Consider the following 18,860-nt stretch of genomic DNA (forward strand, 5'->3'; position numbering starts at 1 on the left):
AAATATAATAAACAACAATCCTAAATAGTTAAGTCCCATTACAAAACATTGATTTTATACCAGTTCCACCCTAGCTAAAATTGATGCACTACATTAGATCATTTCTGTCTTGAAGCAACCAAATTTAATCAATTAATAATCAATTATCAATCAGTTGATGTAACTGATGATCAGTCATGAAATTTAACTAAGGGACATGCATATGGAAACCAAAAGCAACTGTTAAGTCAAGTTTCCACCAAAGTCAGTTCAACCAAAAAGTGCCTCACTTTGAATACCATAGACACGTAAAGGACAGGAAGATCTGAGCATATGCTGTTTGTCCTGTTTTAAGAAAGTAAAGCCCTGAACTACCAGTGCACCATGCACTGACAAACATGGGTCTACACTCTTTGCTGTTAGGTCCATGTTGTACACTAATAAAAACTATCATTTCAGACTGGAATGGAATGTCATGCTTTACATTTTTCTGAATATGTTTAATATAGCCTATTCAATAATTTATTTGATGGTGATATTTACAAACTATGCACGAGTTATTTTTAAAAAGTAAAACTTCTTTGCTGAGACAAGTTATGGTATTGTATTTGTCCTTATATGAGCATGAGTTTTGGACAAGTAGGACTCTTGCATTAAAGCTAACCTGTCCAAAAAAATGTGCTGACGGACAAAAAGAGAGACTAGACAGTGCTACTGACATATAAATATAAAAACTAAATCAACTCATGACAAGGCAAGTGACATAGAGACAGACAGTTGGACAGACAGGCATACAGAGGGATGAAGGCTCACTAACCATGCAGCTCAATATAACAAAAGGCCAAAACCAATGCTGTCATAAGTGGGGTGCGTCCAACTATTTGCAGACCATCTGAAATATAAGATAATATGTACAAATCAAAAGGAAAAACTGATTTTTCAAGAGTCATCGCAAACTGTATTGTTGAATAAGGCCATTTCTATAACTGTATTGCTCAGAAAAGCCATTACTATAACTGCATCACTTTTTTTTATACAGCATTACAAAGTTTATTGCCTCTCACAACCTGTGAAATAATGTATCCCCTAGCAGAATTTAACAAACTGGAAGTTTTATCATAATTACTAACTGTATTTCTTAATTATATGATTGATGCATATATTAACTGTAAACATTCTGAAACAGACTTACATTTGCAGAAACAAATATTTTTAAACTACATGTTTAAAGTTGATGAAGAAACCATAAATTTGATTGTCACAACCAGTCAAGAAAAAAATAGCCAACATTATCAGGAATTTTAGGCTTCAGTGCTTTCTCTTCCAGATTATGCAGTAAAAACTAATTTTTTTAGTAAAACATGTTTCTTTATTAAAACTTACCCAGTCATAATATCTTAGGAGAACTACAACTACCTTGAGAATCCAGCCCTCCCAGATTTCACTTTTAGCTAAAAAGAGATAAAAGTTATCTGCCCACCTAGGTGGCAGCAGGCAGATATAAGGACTGGTGGCAAAATCCATGATTATCTCTATTACTACTACAGCATAAAGCAAACTCTCTATATAGATGTATCTGCCAGGGAGGCCAGGAGGGTGTATGTGTATTAAATATGTTACCCAATCATAATACCTTAGGAGAATATGTAAGAGATGGAGGGAGGTACATCCTCTTACCCCGGTGATGTTATCTCCAGTCATCTCAGGTATGTGAAACTGCTTCTAGGTAACCCAACTGGAGAAGAACTCTGTCAGGGAGTGGCTTTCAAAAGGTAAAATTTTCCCTCCCACAAACCTAATGGAAGTCATGCAAAAATTTACCATTTGCCTTTCAGAGTGGAGGGTTTTCTTGCTTGAGCAATTCTCTCCATGACTGGTTGCGAGAACTGTTTACTTTTGAGGGCCTGTTTAATATGATCCAGACAGGCAAGTTCAGTAGTTCTGAATTTTGGGGAAACAAACTGCCATCATGGTTATTTCAGTAGATGAGGGAATTCTCTCTTTTCCAGGGGAATATCCAATGTGTGATTGATTAGGTTATTGATCCACAACTTCTCTCATCTGAGTGGTTAAATGAGGATGAGGTGACACTCTGATTCTCTTGCTTTTTGTATCACCTTTGAAATAAAAAGTGCTGTATGTAAGTGTATGTGTCCAGGCCTTTCTAATCTATGGATAGCACATCAACTGCCCAGGCTTTGGGGTCTGGGACTGATGAGACAAAGGATGGAAGCTTGGTATTCCACCTTGTCACAAACAGGTCCAAAAATGGTTGGTCCCACTGGGTACATATATGAGTGAAAACTGAGGGATGGAGAGATCATTCCATTTGTATAAGTTGATTGTTCTGGGACAAAAAATCTGCTAGTATGTTTAGACATCCAGGAACATGACCAACTTGGACATGGATTTGTTGTTGATGATGCACTTCAGAAAGTCCCACACCAGTATGCAAAGGTCTCTGGATTTGGTTCCACCTTACCATTTGAGATAAGCCAACACAGTAAGTAGAACTGTCAAAGAGAACAAGGACTACAAATTCCTGCCACCAGTGAAAAGCTTTTGAAATGGTCTTGATCTCAAGCATATTGATATGTATATGTACTCCCAGGGAGACCACACATGCCACTGGCTTCCTAACTGACACTATTAGATGTGCCCCCCAGCCATCTGTACAGACTATGATGTCTGGCAGTTGTACTTGCAGAAATATACCTGCTGTGGGCCAAGTTAGGTTACTCCAATTCTGCAGATGGTAATTCATATTTATGCAAATGGCAAGAGGTTGGTCCAGTAAACAAACTTTTAGCCTCCATTGAGATAAAAGAATGAACTGTAACTGGGGCATCAAAAGGCAACCTAAGATGATGAGGTCAGCTGCCATGTTAAGCAAGCCTAGAAGGTGAAGGAATTCCCATGCAGAGAAAGTTTCCCTTGAGACTAACGAAGCCACTATGGTCCTGATTTTCAATGCCTATTCCTGAGGGGGATGGAGTATGTTGACCATTGTGCTGAATTCCATACCAGGATGAACAATTGGTTGAGATGGTACAAAGTCAGACTTGTTGACGAGGAAACCCAGATTTATAAACAGTGTAACAAGGTTTATGATGCCATGTTCTAATAAATCACTCACCCGATGTTTTTGAAAGATGTCAACAAGGTAACTTGATGTTGCTACTTTTGAGATGGTCCATACATGGTCCGTTGATCATCATGACAAATCTTATCCCATTTGGCAGCATAAAACTGAAGCCTTCCTCTATCAGGATCTGTGAGAAGGGTGGTGTGGAGATGATGTCATTGTTTGAAAGATGGAGGCAGTCATGTAGAGAAAATTTGGTGTAAGCAATCTCTACCTGTATTTTATTGACTTTGGTTCACAAGAACTGTAGTTTTTGATGGGAGGAACAGCTTATCTCCTTAATGGCTTGTTTGTGTACTTCATCAATCTTGCCATTAAAAAGTAGAAGATAACAGCTGTGACTGTAGCTTGGCCTTATGATGATCCTTAAGGACAGTGGTGGTAGAGAGCAGTATATCTCATTGTGTCAAATGCAAATTTGCAGCTGTTTTGATGACATTGGCTAAAATATGTTGAGCAGCTTGTTCTAGATCCAGGTCATTCTGGAGACCAACTTCCATACATGGCCTGTGGAATTCTGAGTAGGAGAAGATGAGCTCTGTTCCACCTTATGGATGATAGCCATCAATATCAAGTCCAGCGCAGAGCCCATGGCTACAAGATTGTGAACCAACTTTTGAGTGTTTCTGAAAGATGTTCAATCCATATGAATGGAGTATGATTTTGTCATCCCCAAAGATGTGCTGTAATAGTCAACTATTGAGGTGTCCAAATTAAAAATTGGTGCATGGCAACTGTAGAACTGCCACAAAAACAGGATAGAAGGTGCTTTTGTGAGAAAAAGAGAGGTTGATACTGGGATCTTGTAAATGATGATGTAAACAGTTCAAAATGTCTGTGATTCAGCCAGACTCTGTGTGTGTGTATGTGTGTGATTTGGATTTTGAATGTAGCATTAACAGTTTTTTCAGTCATATTGCTACAATGTCTGCAGTGTGACAGTTTATAGCAATGTCTAGCACTGGGGCATTGTGCTGCAGACATGTAGCATGATGTCCCACCCAGTCACATTATCTTGACAAGAGGCCGACAAGTCCTAACATTAACCTCATAATGCTGAGTGCCAAGCAAGGAAGCTGTTAGTACCATTGTGGTGACTGTGGAAGTAATTTGAAGTTGGATTCTTTCTTTTCCTGGTAATAATAATAATAATAATGAGGATTTTGCATAGCACATAATCTTTCGAAGCTCTAAGTGCTTTACAACATTACACAACACCATTAACATAAATAAAAAACATATATAATGATATTATTACCAAATAAAACCCAAACACCATGAAATTAAAAAACATTAAAAAAACATGCTGAATATATTTAAGGTAGGGAACATTATTAGGTCTTTAAGTTTGTTCTTGCAGTCAAAATATGTGAGTTTTAAGAGCACTCTTGAATGGGATCACTGTGTCTTTGGTAAGATCAACAGACAACAGAACTCTGAGGTAAATGATGGAAAAAAATTTCAACTGAAGCTCTGATGGCTGAGTCTTCCTGCGATAAAGTATAGTCAAGAAGTGACAAAGAAGCCGGAGAACAAGCATCATTTTTGCCTGCATGGGGTGGGGGCTGATGTCTCTTGAGATGCCTGGATGAGCTGGTGAAGAGTGTTGAGTTCTGCTGCTGATAAAACTGAAGTAAAAATGGTGATTTCCAATTGGTCACTGAGTAAAGAGCCTCTCCTACTGACCATCCTTTGAGAAAACTGAGAAGTGACATCTGTTGGAAGTTGAGGCACTAAGCTCAGCACCGCAAATAGAGAGTGCTTTGAGGCTATATATGGGTAAGACTGATCTCCATAATTGCCTGTGTACATCGGGTCACCAGACAGGACAACAGATTGACTTCTGGTAGCTTATCATGTATGTGTTGAGGGCTTTGTCCCATACAATCCCTTGTAGCAGGCCTAGGCCAGTTGAAACCAAAGTGGGCCATGTTTGAAGGTAGGATGTCATCTGAGTCTTAAAGCTGGGATGGGTTATGGGATGTCTGATCATTGAAACCAGTCCATGTATCAGCTGTGTGAGATTAGTCTTTGTTTTGCTTATTTCTTTGCTGATCGTAAGAGATGTAGAGTCTAACCTTGAGGAAGCAAGGTCTAAAGGCATTGCCAACAATGAGGAGTCCTGTGGTGGTGAAAAATAGGTACCAGGGCTGTCTCATGTAGATTTCCAGCATTTTGTAACTAGCGAGTCCTTTGTTGATTTATCTCTCTTATCCACCAAAAATGTATGCACTGAGGACATATCAGAAGGTAAGCTTATGGTGCTTTCGTCCTTAGCTGTGCATTTCTGCACACTGCCCATGGTCTATTCTGTAAGACAAATAGAGCAAAACGTACAAGATTTTTAATGCTCTGCACCGGTCTCTTATTATTGAACACAAAGTCAGTGCAGAGCTATGCCTTATTGTGTTACCTGGAAAACAGTGAAAGCAGACAAATTTAATAAAGATTTGAAGCATCCAGGTAAAAACCAAACTAATTCACCATGTTACATGTGAAGATTCAAGGAAGACCTGTACAGTTAAATGCAATGAAGCATGGCATGCAGATGCTAAATGTATTAGTAGAGAAAACGCAATTGTATGTAGCCAGCCATTGTGGAATTCGACAGATATTAAAAGCTTCTTATAGATCTCAGGGATATGCATGAACATAAAATAAAAATTATTGCCCAAACTTATTGGGAAGTCGCATAGGCTACCGATGCAAGTACCTAAGCATAATTAAATGTGTAAAGACAATAAAGTGCATTAAAAATGTAATGGCAGAACTTTGTCGACACAGAAAGAAAAGTTGAAAATATAGATGGAGTATACTTTCTTTAGAAGTGGGAAATCCTCTAACTTGTATCTCAAAATTTTATCTGACTTTTGCAAGGTCTCTTGTGGTAAGAGCATGCTTCTTGGCATGAAATGAAGTAGTAACTCGGACATTCATGGGTTTTGCCACCAATCCCTATATTAAGGAAGGTCCCTCACCAGACCAACACCTAGGTGGGCAGATAACTTTCAGCTCTTTTTAGCTAAATGTTTTATCTAAAAGGGCTAGATTTGTGAGCTAGTAGTTCTCCTAAATTTATTATGACTGGGTAATTTTTTTTTTAAAAAATCAAAACTATTCACGATCATTTAACCAAGTTATTTTTCAAAGGTAATGAATGCCACAAACACAAACCCATCATGAAAAAACAGTAGTGCTGGGCTAATCAGTATCGCCTTGAACAACATTATACCCACAAATTCATCTTTTCATTACGACACTATAAAATGTTATCTCATCAAATCAACTTGTTACTTACACAATACAAAATGATATGTTCACCAATTCATCCTTTTACTCACACAATACAAAACTATACTCACAAATTCATTTTTTACTCACACAATACAATACTATACTCACAAATTCATCTTTTACTCACACAATACAAAACTATACTCACCAATTCATCCTTTGACACACATAATTCAAAACTGTATACTCACCAATTCAGCCTTTCATAAACACAATACAAAACTATACTCACAAATTCAGCCTTTTCACTCACACAACACAAAATTATACTGCCATGACTGTCTCTAATTTTATTAATATGTATAGATAACAATGACAAAAATTAACAATAATAATGATAATAATAATAATAATAATAATAATAAAAAAGAAACCACACACAAAAACCCTAAAGAAAATATCAATTAGAAAAACTCAGATACCAAAACACACAAGATTTTGTCTATTCCAAACATTTTCAAAAATATAGCAGTATAAGGTCTATTCAATTTAAACATAAATGGTACCCATGGGAGAGCAGCTTTTAAAATAATGTATGCCAGGTACTCTGATTATTCAAACTGGCAGTAATAAATTGATACTAAATTCTAAATTGCATCTATCCATTATGACTATAGATTAAAAGTCCCTTCACTTTGTACCAAGTATATTTTACTGAAACAGCCTTAAGGAATGTGCTATTGACTTTGGTTCTATGATGTGAAATGTTGTGCAAATTAAAGCTATTTGTGACATAAAGAAAACATTTTAAAAATAGTTGTTTAATGCATACCTAGTCCCCTACCTGTTACTTGGCGCACCTGCTGGTAGTCATTAGTAAAATGTTTGACAATAGTTGTGGTCTCACCACATGTTATGATAGCAATCTTTTCCTCCAAGGTGTGTTGAACTGCAGCATCTTCCACACCTGAATGTAAATAAATAACAAAACATAAGCATGTTAACTTACAAAATGATTTTAAAAACATGGCAGCAAAGGAAAATACTTTTCCATTTTTTAAACAAGAGTCCCCCTTATAGGGGGTGATTCTTTACTGGCTGAAAATAATTATTTTGCAGCCATCTCTGGTATTCTCAAACATTAACAAGATTTTCAAATTGGCTACTGTGGAAGACTTATTAGATACCATATTGATACCATTTTCATTTAGGATCAATATGACATCATAAAAAATATACTGGTGGAAACCCCATGTTGATATGACTTTCCATTTTGAGAGAATAACATTAACAAGATTTTCAAGATGGCTGCAGTGGTGGCCATATTGGATATCAGATTGGTATCATCTCCATTTAGGACCAACTAGACATCAAAATATGCCTTTTGTGATATAAACACAATAGCAATAAGAAGGCTACAAAATGGCCATTGTGGTGGCCATATTGGAGGTCAGATCAACACAATTTTCATTTATGACCAGTAAGAAGTCCTTCAGTAAAGACCCCTTGCTGATATGACCATTCATTCAGGACAAATACTGATAATAAGGTTTTCATAATGGCCACTGTGGTGGTCATAATGGATGACGGTTGAACAAACCAGATATCATAAGAATCATTCAGTAATGATTCCATTTTGATACAACCATCCATTCTGGAAGAGTAGTGATAATTTTCAAGCTGATTGCAGAGGTGACCATTACAAGAAGCCTGCTGGTAAAATGCCATGGTAATATTACTTTTTGTTCTGGAGGAATAGCTACATTGGTCATCAGATTGGCAAAATTTTCATTTAGAATCATAAAAAGTCTTTTAGTGAAAACCCAATGTTGATATGACCATCGATTATGAATGAGTACCAATAACAATATTTTCATGATGGCCACTGTGTTGGGTATCAGATCCATACCATGCTCTATGGCTTGGTGTTTTGCATAGAGTTAGATTTTTAAAGAAAAATAGTTTCCCAGGTTTTTCTCAATAATTGTCTTGGCTATTTAAAAATAGAAATTGTATATCATATGTATTTTTAGGTTTTAATTCCCTTTATTTTGGTGTATGATTGATAGATCTAATTTGATTCTGAGTATACAGCTTGATCTTACTTCAGATGGGCATCTATCAAAAAACTGCTAGCTCTCCTTTGGTCATTTTCACTTCCTGGACTAAAAAGGTAAATTACAAAAAATGAGCCAATAAGTTTTTAAAATTTTTACATTTTATAATTCATTCATTGCACTTTCAAAACTTCTTATTGTCCAGTCTGACAAAATTTGTTTATCCTATTGTAATAACTGATAACGATAGTGTACTTAACACTAATTCAGGCCAATTCTTTCAGCACATGGGAGAAATCATTTTGGTTAGCTGTGTGCTTAGATCACATACAATTTCTAAAGTACAATATACAAAGACATTTTAGCCACATTACATGAAAGTAGCACATACTGAGGTATGCCAACATTCTCTCCATTGTGCATGCTGCAAATGCAAACAGTTTCACCTTACACCTGTCACTCTCCCAGAAATGCATAATATCTGTGGAGTGCCCTTTATTATTACCAATTAGATGTCATAAGAAGTCTTCTGGTGAAAATCCCATGTAAATATGACTTTCCATTCAGGAGTAGTGATAACAAGATTTTCAAGGTGGTTGCTGGGATGGATATATTGGACATCAGATCACCATTTTTTGTCTTTGGCCAATAAAACATCATAAGAAATCTTTAAGTGAAAAACCATGTTGATGTGAATATCCATTGAAGAAGCAATTACAAGATTGTCAGTATGCCCACACTGGGAGCCATAATGGATGGCTGTGCAGCACCATATTCATTTAATGGGATGAAATATGCAGGTAAAGTTTCACTGCAGTCCTCCAAGTAGTTTAGGAGGAGTAATGATAAGAAGCCTGTCCTAACAGATGATGGATAGCAGACCATCTAACAAACTTTCCTGGTCAACCAGTAGAATTAGTCTCTTGATATTTCAAATCATTTTTAAAAAATGTTTTGGTAAGAAGCAAATTAATGAAAAATAAGTCAGATTAAGTTTTTCTCTGTATCATTATTATCGTGCATCTTTTCAAAGAAAAGTCAGGCTCATAACATCCACACTGCTGTCTCTCATCATGTCACGCTTTTATGAAACTAGGTATACTAAGGCTTATACATCATCATTAGATAGTAGAAGTATGCAGTATTACTGGTACACTGGTTTACCATGTTTTTTTTTCTCCAGTGGTATATGTACCATGGTACTGTTTCACTGTATCGGTACATAAGTAGTTTCCTTCAGCAAGGAATGTATGGGAATTTCCAAGTAATCTTATTATGAATTTAATGATATTAACAGCATGGTTTTATTTTTTATTACAGAATACATTTTTTGAAATTATTTTGCAAAACAATTGTCACAAATTAATGTTGAATATTACAAATTTAATTATATTTATGATCCTTTCATCACATGTTTGACATGTGTCATATATGCCAACACTGTAGCCCAATGGCATGATGTGGACAATTCCAACTTTTGGAAACATTTTGTATTTAAAATATGTAATTTTTTAATTATTTAATGTTAATGTTCACAACTTTTTAACTGTTTGCTACTGAGAGATGAAACTTAGTCCAGAAGGTGTGTTGTGTGTGACATCTAGGGTGTGATCCTCAAGGTCGAGGTCATGACTCAATATTTTCAGCTTTTCATCACCTTTCCATTACACTCTATCTTTAAAGTTGTTTGAGATTATGGGCTGACACAAGAAAAACTTGTCCCCTGTAACCAGAATATGTGTTCTGAATCTCACTAAGGAGTCCTATGTTTAAGGTTAAGGTCATGACTAGACTGAATCTCACTAAGGAGTCCTATATTTAAGGTTAAGGTCATGACTAGACTGAATCTCACTAAGGAGTCCTATGTTTAAGGTCAAGGTCATGACTAGACTGAACCTCACTAAGGAGTCCTATGTTTAAGGTTAAGGTCATGACTAGACTGAACCTCACTAAGGAGTCCTATATACAAGGTTAAGGTCTAGACTAGATATTTTAAGTTTTCATTCCACTCTATAACTTTAAAGTTTTTTGGGATTAAAGGATGAAACATTGTATATTTTCACTTGGAGCTGCTTTGTACACAACACTAGGGTTGATATCTTCAAGGTCAAGCTTGAAATTTTATGTTTCCATTCACCTTTTCCCATATCACCATTCCCATATGTTCTATAACTTTAAAGCTGTATCAGATTTAGAGATGAAACTTGGTTTACTTGTACACCATCGCTAGAAGGTGCATACCACAATGGGGGTTCTCTCTTCAGTGTCAAGATCACAGCTCAATATTTTCCATCACCTTTTCCTTTACACACTATAACTTTAAACCTACTTCAGATTAAGGAATGAAACTTGCTACATTTGTAAATTATTACTGTTACAAGTACATGCTCTTAAAATAAGTAACAGAAAAGAGTCAACAGCAAGAAGCTTTGTAAGATTCAACAAATAATTTATTTCCATAGAATACAAAGTGAAAATGAAAATAAAAGAACTTACAGTATTACGAATTAAATCCCAAAATAATCCTTGAATTGCAGGTACAAGTTCTAATAGTTTAAAGTTCTGAATAAACTTTAGTAGAAATCCAAATTAAATTCAACACTGAAGAGGTATTTGTGCCTGTGGCAGCCTGTAATGTGTTGATGTACCAACAGTTGTTTGTTGAAAAACAGTAATATAATTCCAGGTTTGAATTCACTATAAATCCCAGTGGATGTCTTTGTCCAAGAATATTTTTTTTAAAAGAGCACTCTGAATTTCCAGAGAAAAAAAATCACTGAATTAAATAATTTTAAAAAATAAATTTCAGCCCAAATGAACACTGTACACAACATTAATACAAACTGATTTTGCCAGATCTTATGCATAAACAAATAATCTTCCCCATGACAAGATTATACAGCCCCCTACTTGACCTCGGGTCACAATTAACATTTTCTAGAAGAAAAAAAACCATTACCTAATGGAAAATTTCCTTCTAAGTTCTTAATGCTTACAAAATAAAATGTTAGTTATTCTTAGACAGTCTGTTACTAAAATTATAAAATACAACCTAGATAATGTCAGGTACACTAGGTAAAATGTATGGGATCCCAATAACCTAGACCCAAATAAACATAATTCTAATAATAATGATCCTGATCATAAACCCATACTCATAGAGAATATTTTAGCTATGTACAAGTTTTTTTTACAAGTTAACAAAAAAATCAACAATCCTGGTCAAGTAAAAAATAAAACTTATTTTGCTTAAAATGAAAATAACAAGCAATTAAATATACATAACATTACTACAAGATATGTCCTGGATCACCTTGGGTTTCTTATCTTTATGGTCCTGGCCAGGGCTCAATATTATGTTTTCATCACACTTTTCTTTGTGCTCCTTAACATTAAAGCTGTTTAGAGTCATGGAATAAAACTTGGCATACTTGCACAACATTGCCAGATGGTGTGTAGCACATCATACTGAGAGTGCTATCTTCCAGGTCAAGATAAATCCTTAATATTTTATGTTTTCATTCTCACTTTCCCTTCAACTCTATTCATTTGCTTAGGTCTTTTGATATTAAGGAAATAATGCCAGTTTATAAGCAGGGTGTCTCTGGCATGCTAACCAGCTTACTTACCTTGTATGAAATTATCCATGAACTGCCTAAGCTGTGTAATTGGTTCACCACTCATACTGCTGGATATGTCAAAGATGCAAACTGTGTTCATACCAGTTATCTTTATGTTGCTTCTTGCTGCAATGATATGAACAACTACCGGTGTGCATCAATACTGAACACTGTTATTATATGTATATTGTTACGACTATGGTCTTAAACCAAGAAGCAGAAGACCAGAAAGTTTAGTAAAATTAACAAATAATTTATTTCATTAAGTCACAATGTAAAAATTTAACAGAAACAGTAAATAATCCTAACTGTTCTATCACATGTCCAAAAGTATAGAGCATACCAAATGAACTGATCTTGACTATTAAATGTGCAATCTATCAATAGTCTTGAATTGGTCGATGTACCAACAGTCTTGATGTATCACAATGATATAATCCAGAATTTCTGTGAACGAATTCGCAATAATCACAAAATAATGTTTTGGTCCAAAAAGTAAATAAGCACTTTGTAATTCCAATGAATAATTTAAATAAATGATTCCTCTCAAAATATACTTGAGTACAACAGTTAATAATTCCACAGACTGAACTTAAAACAGGAATAAATACTCTTGTTTACCACAACCTTACATGAAAACCTACTTCACAATAAAGTGACCAGTATGTTGGTCACAAGTTCTCTTCCAGTTCATTGTTTGTAAATAAGGTTAGATCTTGAACCCATATATCAGTAAACAGCTTATTTATAACTTACAAACAACAAATTGCTCAGGGGACAAGCAATTATAGAAAAAAAACTGAGCAAAATTTAAAACAATATTCAGCCATACAACAAAATCACATCAGTTGCTTTTCACTCCCAGGCACTGGGAATTCACAGATAACATTGACCTTTACATCTACTAGTTTAACATGGCTATGTCCAACAGTATGTCATAAGAATGTAACATAAGCATGGCAAAACTCACTTTTACCTAAATTAATTTTCAAATTTCCATTACTGAATTGATCAAAGAATTTCCTAATGGTTACTAAGTGATCTTTCCAGGAATTCTTGTAAATGCTGATATCCTTGTCATATGCATCACACTCATGTAGCCTAGGTGTTGTCAAGTTCATTAACTCCTGAAATGCTGAGGAAACTTTTTCATACAGACATCATATTATATTGATAAACTCCATCTGGAGTTCAAAATACAAAATTTCTTTTGCTGTTTCTTTGAGTGGAATTGATCAGAATCGTTTCAAGAGGTAAAAATTGGTGACATATTTTGCATTTACAATTTTGTCAATGAAGACATATACTTTGCACTGAAAATTTGGTGGCAATGCTTAATTTTTTTAGTCAGAACATATGCAGAATGTGTTATCTGGTTTCAGCACAACAATACATGGTGAACTTCAGTTGATTTAACTTGGTTCAATAAAATCATTCTAAATCAAGTACTGAATTTCTTTTTTCAAATGTTCCTGCTTGAGAGGATGCTATTTCAGTCTGGTGTAGAATTCACAATCTCAATATCATGATGGATTTTATTTGTTTGTGTTGGAACATCAGGAAATAAGTGCTCATATTCACACAATTACTGTTTTAGTACACTCTTTTCTTGCAGTTGTAGATATGACAGTTTCTGATCCAGATTGTTTAATATTTCTGAACTCTAAAGATTGGTTGAACGAAAGTCACTCCTATCATACTGCATTCCATCATTTACATCTTCACTGTGTAAGGACTAAATGACTGAATGACTAACTGTTCTATCATTTACATCCTCACTGTGTGGATGACTGAATGACTAACTGTTCTATCATTTACATCCTCACTGTGTGGATGACTGAATGACTAACTGTTCTATCTCAACAAAATACTCCTTTAACATATTTGCATGGCTAAGTTGTTTCTGTTTCCTGCTCCCAGGAATGTTAATGATATAATCTGAGTCAATTACTTCATTTTCAAATGTATAAAGTTTAGAAACTTTAGCCCAAAGAGGATTTTGAGGTATGGGCAGGAGAGCTGAAACTTTTCTGAGTATTTCTATCATACCTTAATAGGACCACAACAGGAATTACAAATGGGACATGTATTAAATAAATTCATATTAAATCTCAATGGGAATCATAAAAAGGACATGTATTGAATAAATACATGATACACCATGGTATGCTTTCCTGCTGTCATTCCTTTTCAAGTTTCCTTCAATGTCTTTGGACTGTTCTAATGTCCAGTTAACTTTTTTCTGCTTTTTTCATGATTTTCTTGATAGCCTTGCACTGTTCCACCCCTTCTGTATTGTTCTTTTTCTTCTTCAGTTCCCTCCTCTTGTCACACAGGTTTAGGACCTCAGCTGTGACCCTTGGCTTCTTGACTGGGCAATGTTTACCAAGGATCTCGCTGGCTGTTTCGGTCATTGCTGTACTGAAGGTGGTGATCAACATGTCCATGTTGGTATTGTCAGCATTGAGGATGGTGAGCGGTGCAAATTTCCCACCAATCCTTGCCCGGAAGGCTTTTGTTACTTTGGGATCCTTAAGTTTCTTGAGATCAATCTTTATTCTTGTGTGGTTCTCTTTATTGACCTTCTTTAGATGTAGCCTGAAGGTCATCATCACCAGATCATGGTCACTTCCTATGTCCACTCTGGGAAAGCTTCTAGTTTTGGTGACGTTTACACTTGACATTACGTGCCTCTTCACCATGATGTAGTTGATCTGAGTGTGGTGCTCTCCACTTGGACTGTGCCATGTCCATCTTGTGGATACTTTGTGTTGGCCAAAGATGTATGCTAGCATAATGTTGTAACTAGCGAATCACAGAACCTCAGTCCTCTCATTTGTCTGTGCATTGCAGCAGCGTCCACATGTTCCTTTCCAGTTCATGCAGGAGTCTTTGTCTGTCTTGGTATTCCAAGCACCTTGCACAACCAGAATGTCTTTCTTCTGAGTTTTATGCACAACTTCTTGTAGCTGGTTGTAGAAGTCTTCCACATCCACATCACCATAGTCTGATGTTGGGCGTATGCCTGTACCATGGTGATGTTGAATGGAGTTACCCTGAGGCAGATGGTGATGAGCCGGCTGGAGACTGGCTGACATCCCATGACAGTACTCACGCTCTCCTTGTGTACAAGGAGTCCAACTCCCTGCTCATGTTTGTCTTCTCTGGCACTGAAGTACAGTTTGTGGCCTTCAAATGTAGCTTTTCTAAAATGTTCTTCCATTGTACATGCACAAGTATGAAAATAAAATTTCTTAGTTTAAGAATTCTAAGTAATGGAGTTTTTCCTTTAATTTCTCATGTCTGTGTATATTCAGTCTACATTCATATGTCTTCGAAGTAATGTAATGGAGTTTCTCCTTTAATATCTCATGTCTCTATACATTCAGTCTACATTCTCATGTATTTTATGTAAACAGGTTTTCTCCTTTAATGTCTCAAGTAGTGTTTATACAGTCTACAATGGGCAGTAATTGAGAGCAAACATTTCATTAAACATTTCCCATTTCTATATTTCCATTTATATTACCACATAGTTCTGCAAAATAAGCAAGATTTCATTCAAATTCACATTTTTAAGGTTTTCTTTAGTACAATTAGTCTATCACACCTAATTCCCATTTTTTAATTTGTCTTTAGCACAACTGGTCTACTCTATAACACCTAAGTCACATTTTTAAATTTGTCTTTAACACCATTGGTCTACTCTATCACACCTAATTCCCATTTTTAAATTTGTCTTTAACACCACTGGTCTACTCTATCACACCTAATTTCCATTTTTAAATTTGTCTTTAGCACCATTGGTCTACTCTATCACACCTAATTCCCATTTTTAAATTTGTCTTTAGCACCATTGGTCTACTCTATCACACCTAATTCCCATTTTTAAATTTGTCTTTAACACCATTGGTCTACTCTATCACATCTAATTCCCATTTTTAAATTTGTCTTTAGCACCATTGGTCTACTCTATCACATCTAATTCCCATTTTTAAATTTGTCTTTCTACTCTATCACATCTAATTCCCATTTTTAAATTTGTCTTTAGCACCATTGGTCTACTCTATCACATCTAATTCCCATTTTTAAATTTGTCTTTAACACCATTGGTCTACTCTATCACATCTAATTCCCATTTTTAAATTTGTCTTTAGCACCATTGGTCTACTCTATCACATCTAATTCCCCATTTTAAAATTTGTCTTTAGCACCATTGGTCTACTCTATCACATCTAATTCCCATTTTTAAATTTGTCTTTAACACCATTGGTCTACTCTATCACATCTAATTCCCATTTTTAAATTTGTCTTTAGCACCATTGGTCTACTCTATCACATCTAATTCCCATTTTTAAATTTGTCTTTAACACCATTGGTCTACTCTATCACACCTGATTCCCATTTTTAAATTTGTCATTAATAACATTGGTCTACTCTATCGCATCTAATTCCCATTTTTAAATTTGTCTTTAACACCATTGGTCTACTCTATCACACCTAATTACCATTTTTAAATTGGTCATTAATAACATTGGTCTACTCTATCACATCTAATTCAGATTTTCAAATTTGTCATTAGCACCACTGATCTACTTTATCACACTTAAATTACATTTTTATACTTTTGGGTAATTAGTCTACCCTATCACACCTATGGTAATTCAAATTTTTAGGGTTTCCTCTATTCAGCAAAATCTGAACTTTTAGTTTGTTGGTGTGACAAAGGTTGGGACTATTGGCATTCCACATTATCATTGATGTCCAACATAAAGTTGATCCCAACAAGCATGTATCATATGAAACTGAAGGATGAAAAGGCCATTCCATTTGTACAAGTTCCTGCTTGCAGAAATAAGAGTCTGCCAGTACATTAGCCAGCCTTGGGATATGTCAAACTGAAACCTGAATAGTCATTGAGGATAACACTTGATAAAAGTCACTTGATCTGCTTTCCTGTTTGAGATCTGCACCACACTGAAGTTATTGGGCAGAATGAGAACTCAATTCCTGTGTAGTTTGCCAGCCACCCATGACAGGCTTTAAAAAAATAGCATCCATTTTGATGATGTGGGCATATAGATAATTATCCTGAGAGGGCCATGCTCCTATGTCAGTCCAAAAAGATAGGAGACTTGCTCCCCCCAGCCCTCTGTGCTCAGATTCGTAGCAATCGTGATTGATGGAGAATGTGTTCAAAGGGGTATTGTCGATGCGAGTCCAAAGTGCCTACATAATGCACCCTTGATTGGTTGCCGATTGAGAGAGTTGGTCCAGTTGTCAAGGTTTAGTCTCCACTTGGACAATGTAATCATTGTTATGAGAGCCCAATAAAGCAGCAGCTAAGGACTAAGACGACTGCTACCATAATGGGCAAAACTTAGCTGGAAAATGAATGCACCAGCAGATGGATTGCTTCAAAGTGGCATAAAACTTACCACTGTATGAAATCAAATCTCTTTTCTCAGGAAACACATTCTTTTTACACGAATATACAAGACCTAGTCGAAAGAATCTTGAAAGTGTAGAGGCCAAAAACATTCTTGTTAATAAGAGATGAGAATGAAAAGAAAGTAACATGTAAAATCATGTCTTGCTCCAGAATATAACAAGTACTGTGTTTGCAGTCTGTTGTAGGCAAATCACAAAACTTCTGAAAGCTGTTTGGGGGGAGTGTGGAAGCACTTCTCTAACAAATCCACACTAAATGTACATTCTTCATAATTGTCAGACTTCAATCACGAACCCAATAGTGTATCAGAGTTGACTTAATGCACTTAGTTTTAAGATCGACCGATAAGATCTGCATTTTAACTGAAAGAGCTGTGCTCAAAGGCTTAGAATGTGAGCTGAACATGATACCAAGTCCCCAGGAACTACTGTTGGATCCCCAGGTCATCATGGTAAATCTTCTCCAATCAGTCACAGAAGATTGGAGTCTTCATCCTACCACAATCTGAGATAAGGGTAGGAGGTGGGACCTGTATGGGGGTGGAAAAAATGGACCTCTCTCTGATTCTTTCACTTGGTTCAGGAGTTGTAGGACTTTCCCAGTGGCATGCACTCTAGGGATATGCATGTGACCTTGTTGGTTTATAGTAAAATCATCACTGATCATTAAGGTAAAAGAATAGATCATTGAGGCTGGACCAAGATAGGTCTGTAAGATGAGGCTAAGGAGCATTGAATCTCTTGCACCTGACATAAGTTCACAGTTGCTATTATGGCTAAAGCATGTTGTACCCTTATGTTATTTATTCTGTTGAGATTCATGGTGGAAGGTTATAAGCTGTAGTCTACGTTTTGAGAATCATCAAAATATTGGATGCAAAGTTGATCCCATGGTCCCAATGTTGCGAATCAACTCGTCAGTATTCAAATGGACAACAGGAGGCATTGTTATATATTACATCTGTAGATGCTTGGAACTCAAAATTGACAAGGTACTCAGTCCCAAAATATCAATAACTATTCAGATTGTGGAAGCAAAAATGAAAGTACCATCCAGATGCTAAATGCATTGGTCTAGAAAAGTTACCCCGTGTATTTGGTCATAGCAGAATTATACACATGTTAGAGTTTTCTATATCCCACTACAACAAACTATAGTCAGAACTATTATGAGTCGCATAGGCTACCGGTGCAAGTACAACGATACCAGTTACGGCAAAGTGATTTAATGTAAAGGCAGAACTTTGTCATCATAGGAAGAAATAAAAGTTGGAAATATAGAATAATTATACTTCCAATGGAAGTGAAGGCATCCAGCTTGTGAGTGTAGGATTACCAGAAACATGGTAGAGGATTTTTCTGAGGTCCTCCTTG

General features: G+C 35.8%; 1 protein-coding gene across 5 annotated transcripts in view; it reads right to left on the reverse strand.

Moving 5' to 3' along the window:
* Positions 1-18,860, reverse strand: part of LOC149800542 (uncharacterized) — an 88,088-nt gene that overhangs the window by 56,000 nt on the left and 13,228 nt on the right. For 4 of the 5 annotated variants that reach the window (XM_089954476.1, XM_089954477.1, XM_089954478.1 and 1 more), the window contains 3 exons: positions 12,045-12,161; positions 7,191-7,325; positions 797-871 (listed from right to left, as the gene is read on the reverse strand). In XM_089954476.1, coding sequence (XP_089810602.1) covers positions 797-871; positions 7,191-7,325; positions 12,045-12,161 — 327 coding nt within the window. The remainder of the gene's footprint in view (positions 1-796; positions 872-7,190; positions 7,326-12,044; positions 12,162-18,860) is intronic. The other variant, XM_089954479.1, reaches the window with a different exon arrangement.

The sequence above is a fragment of the Sinohyriopsis cumingii genome, chromosome 4, assembly GCF_028554795.1.
Source record: "Sinohyriopsis cumingii isolate HCF-2022 chromosome 4, ASM2855479v2, whole genome shotgun sequence".
Classification (NCBI taxonomy): Eukaryota; Metazoa; Mollusca; class Bivalvia; order Unionida; family Unionidae; genus Sinohyriopsis; species Sinohyriopsis cumingii.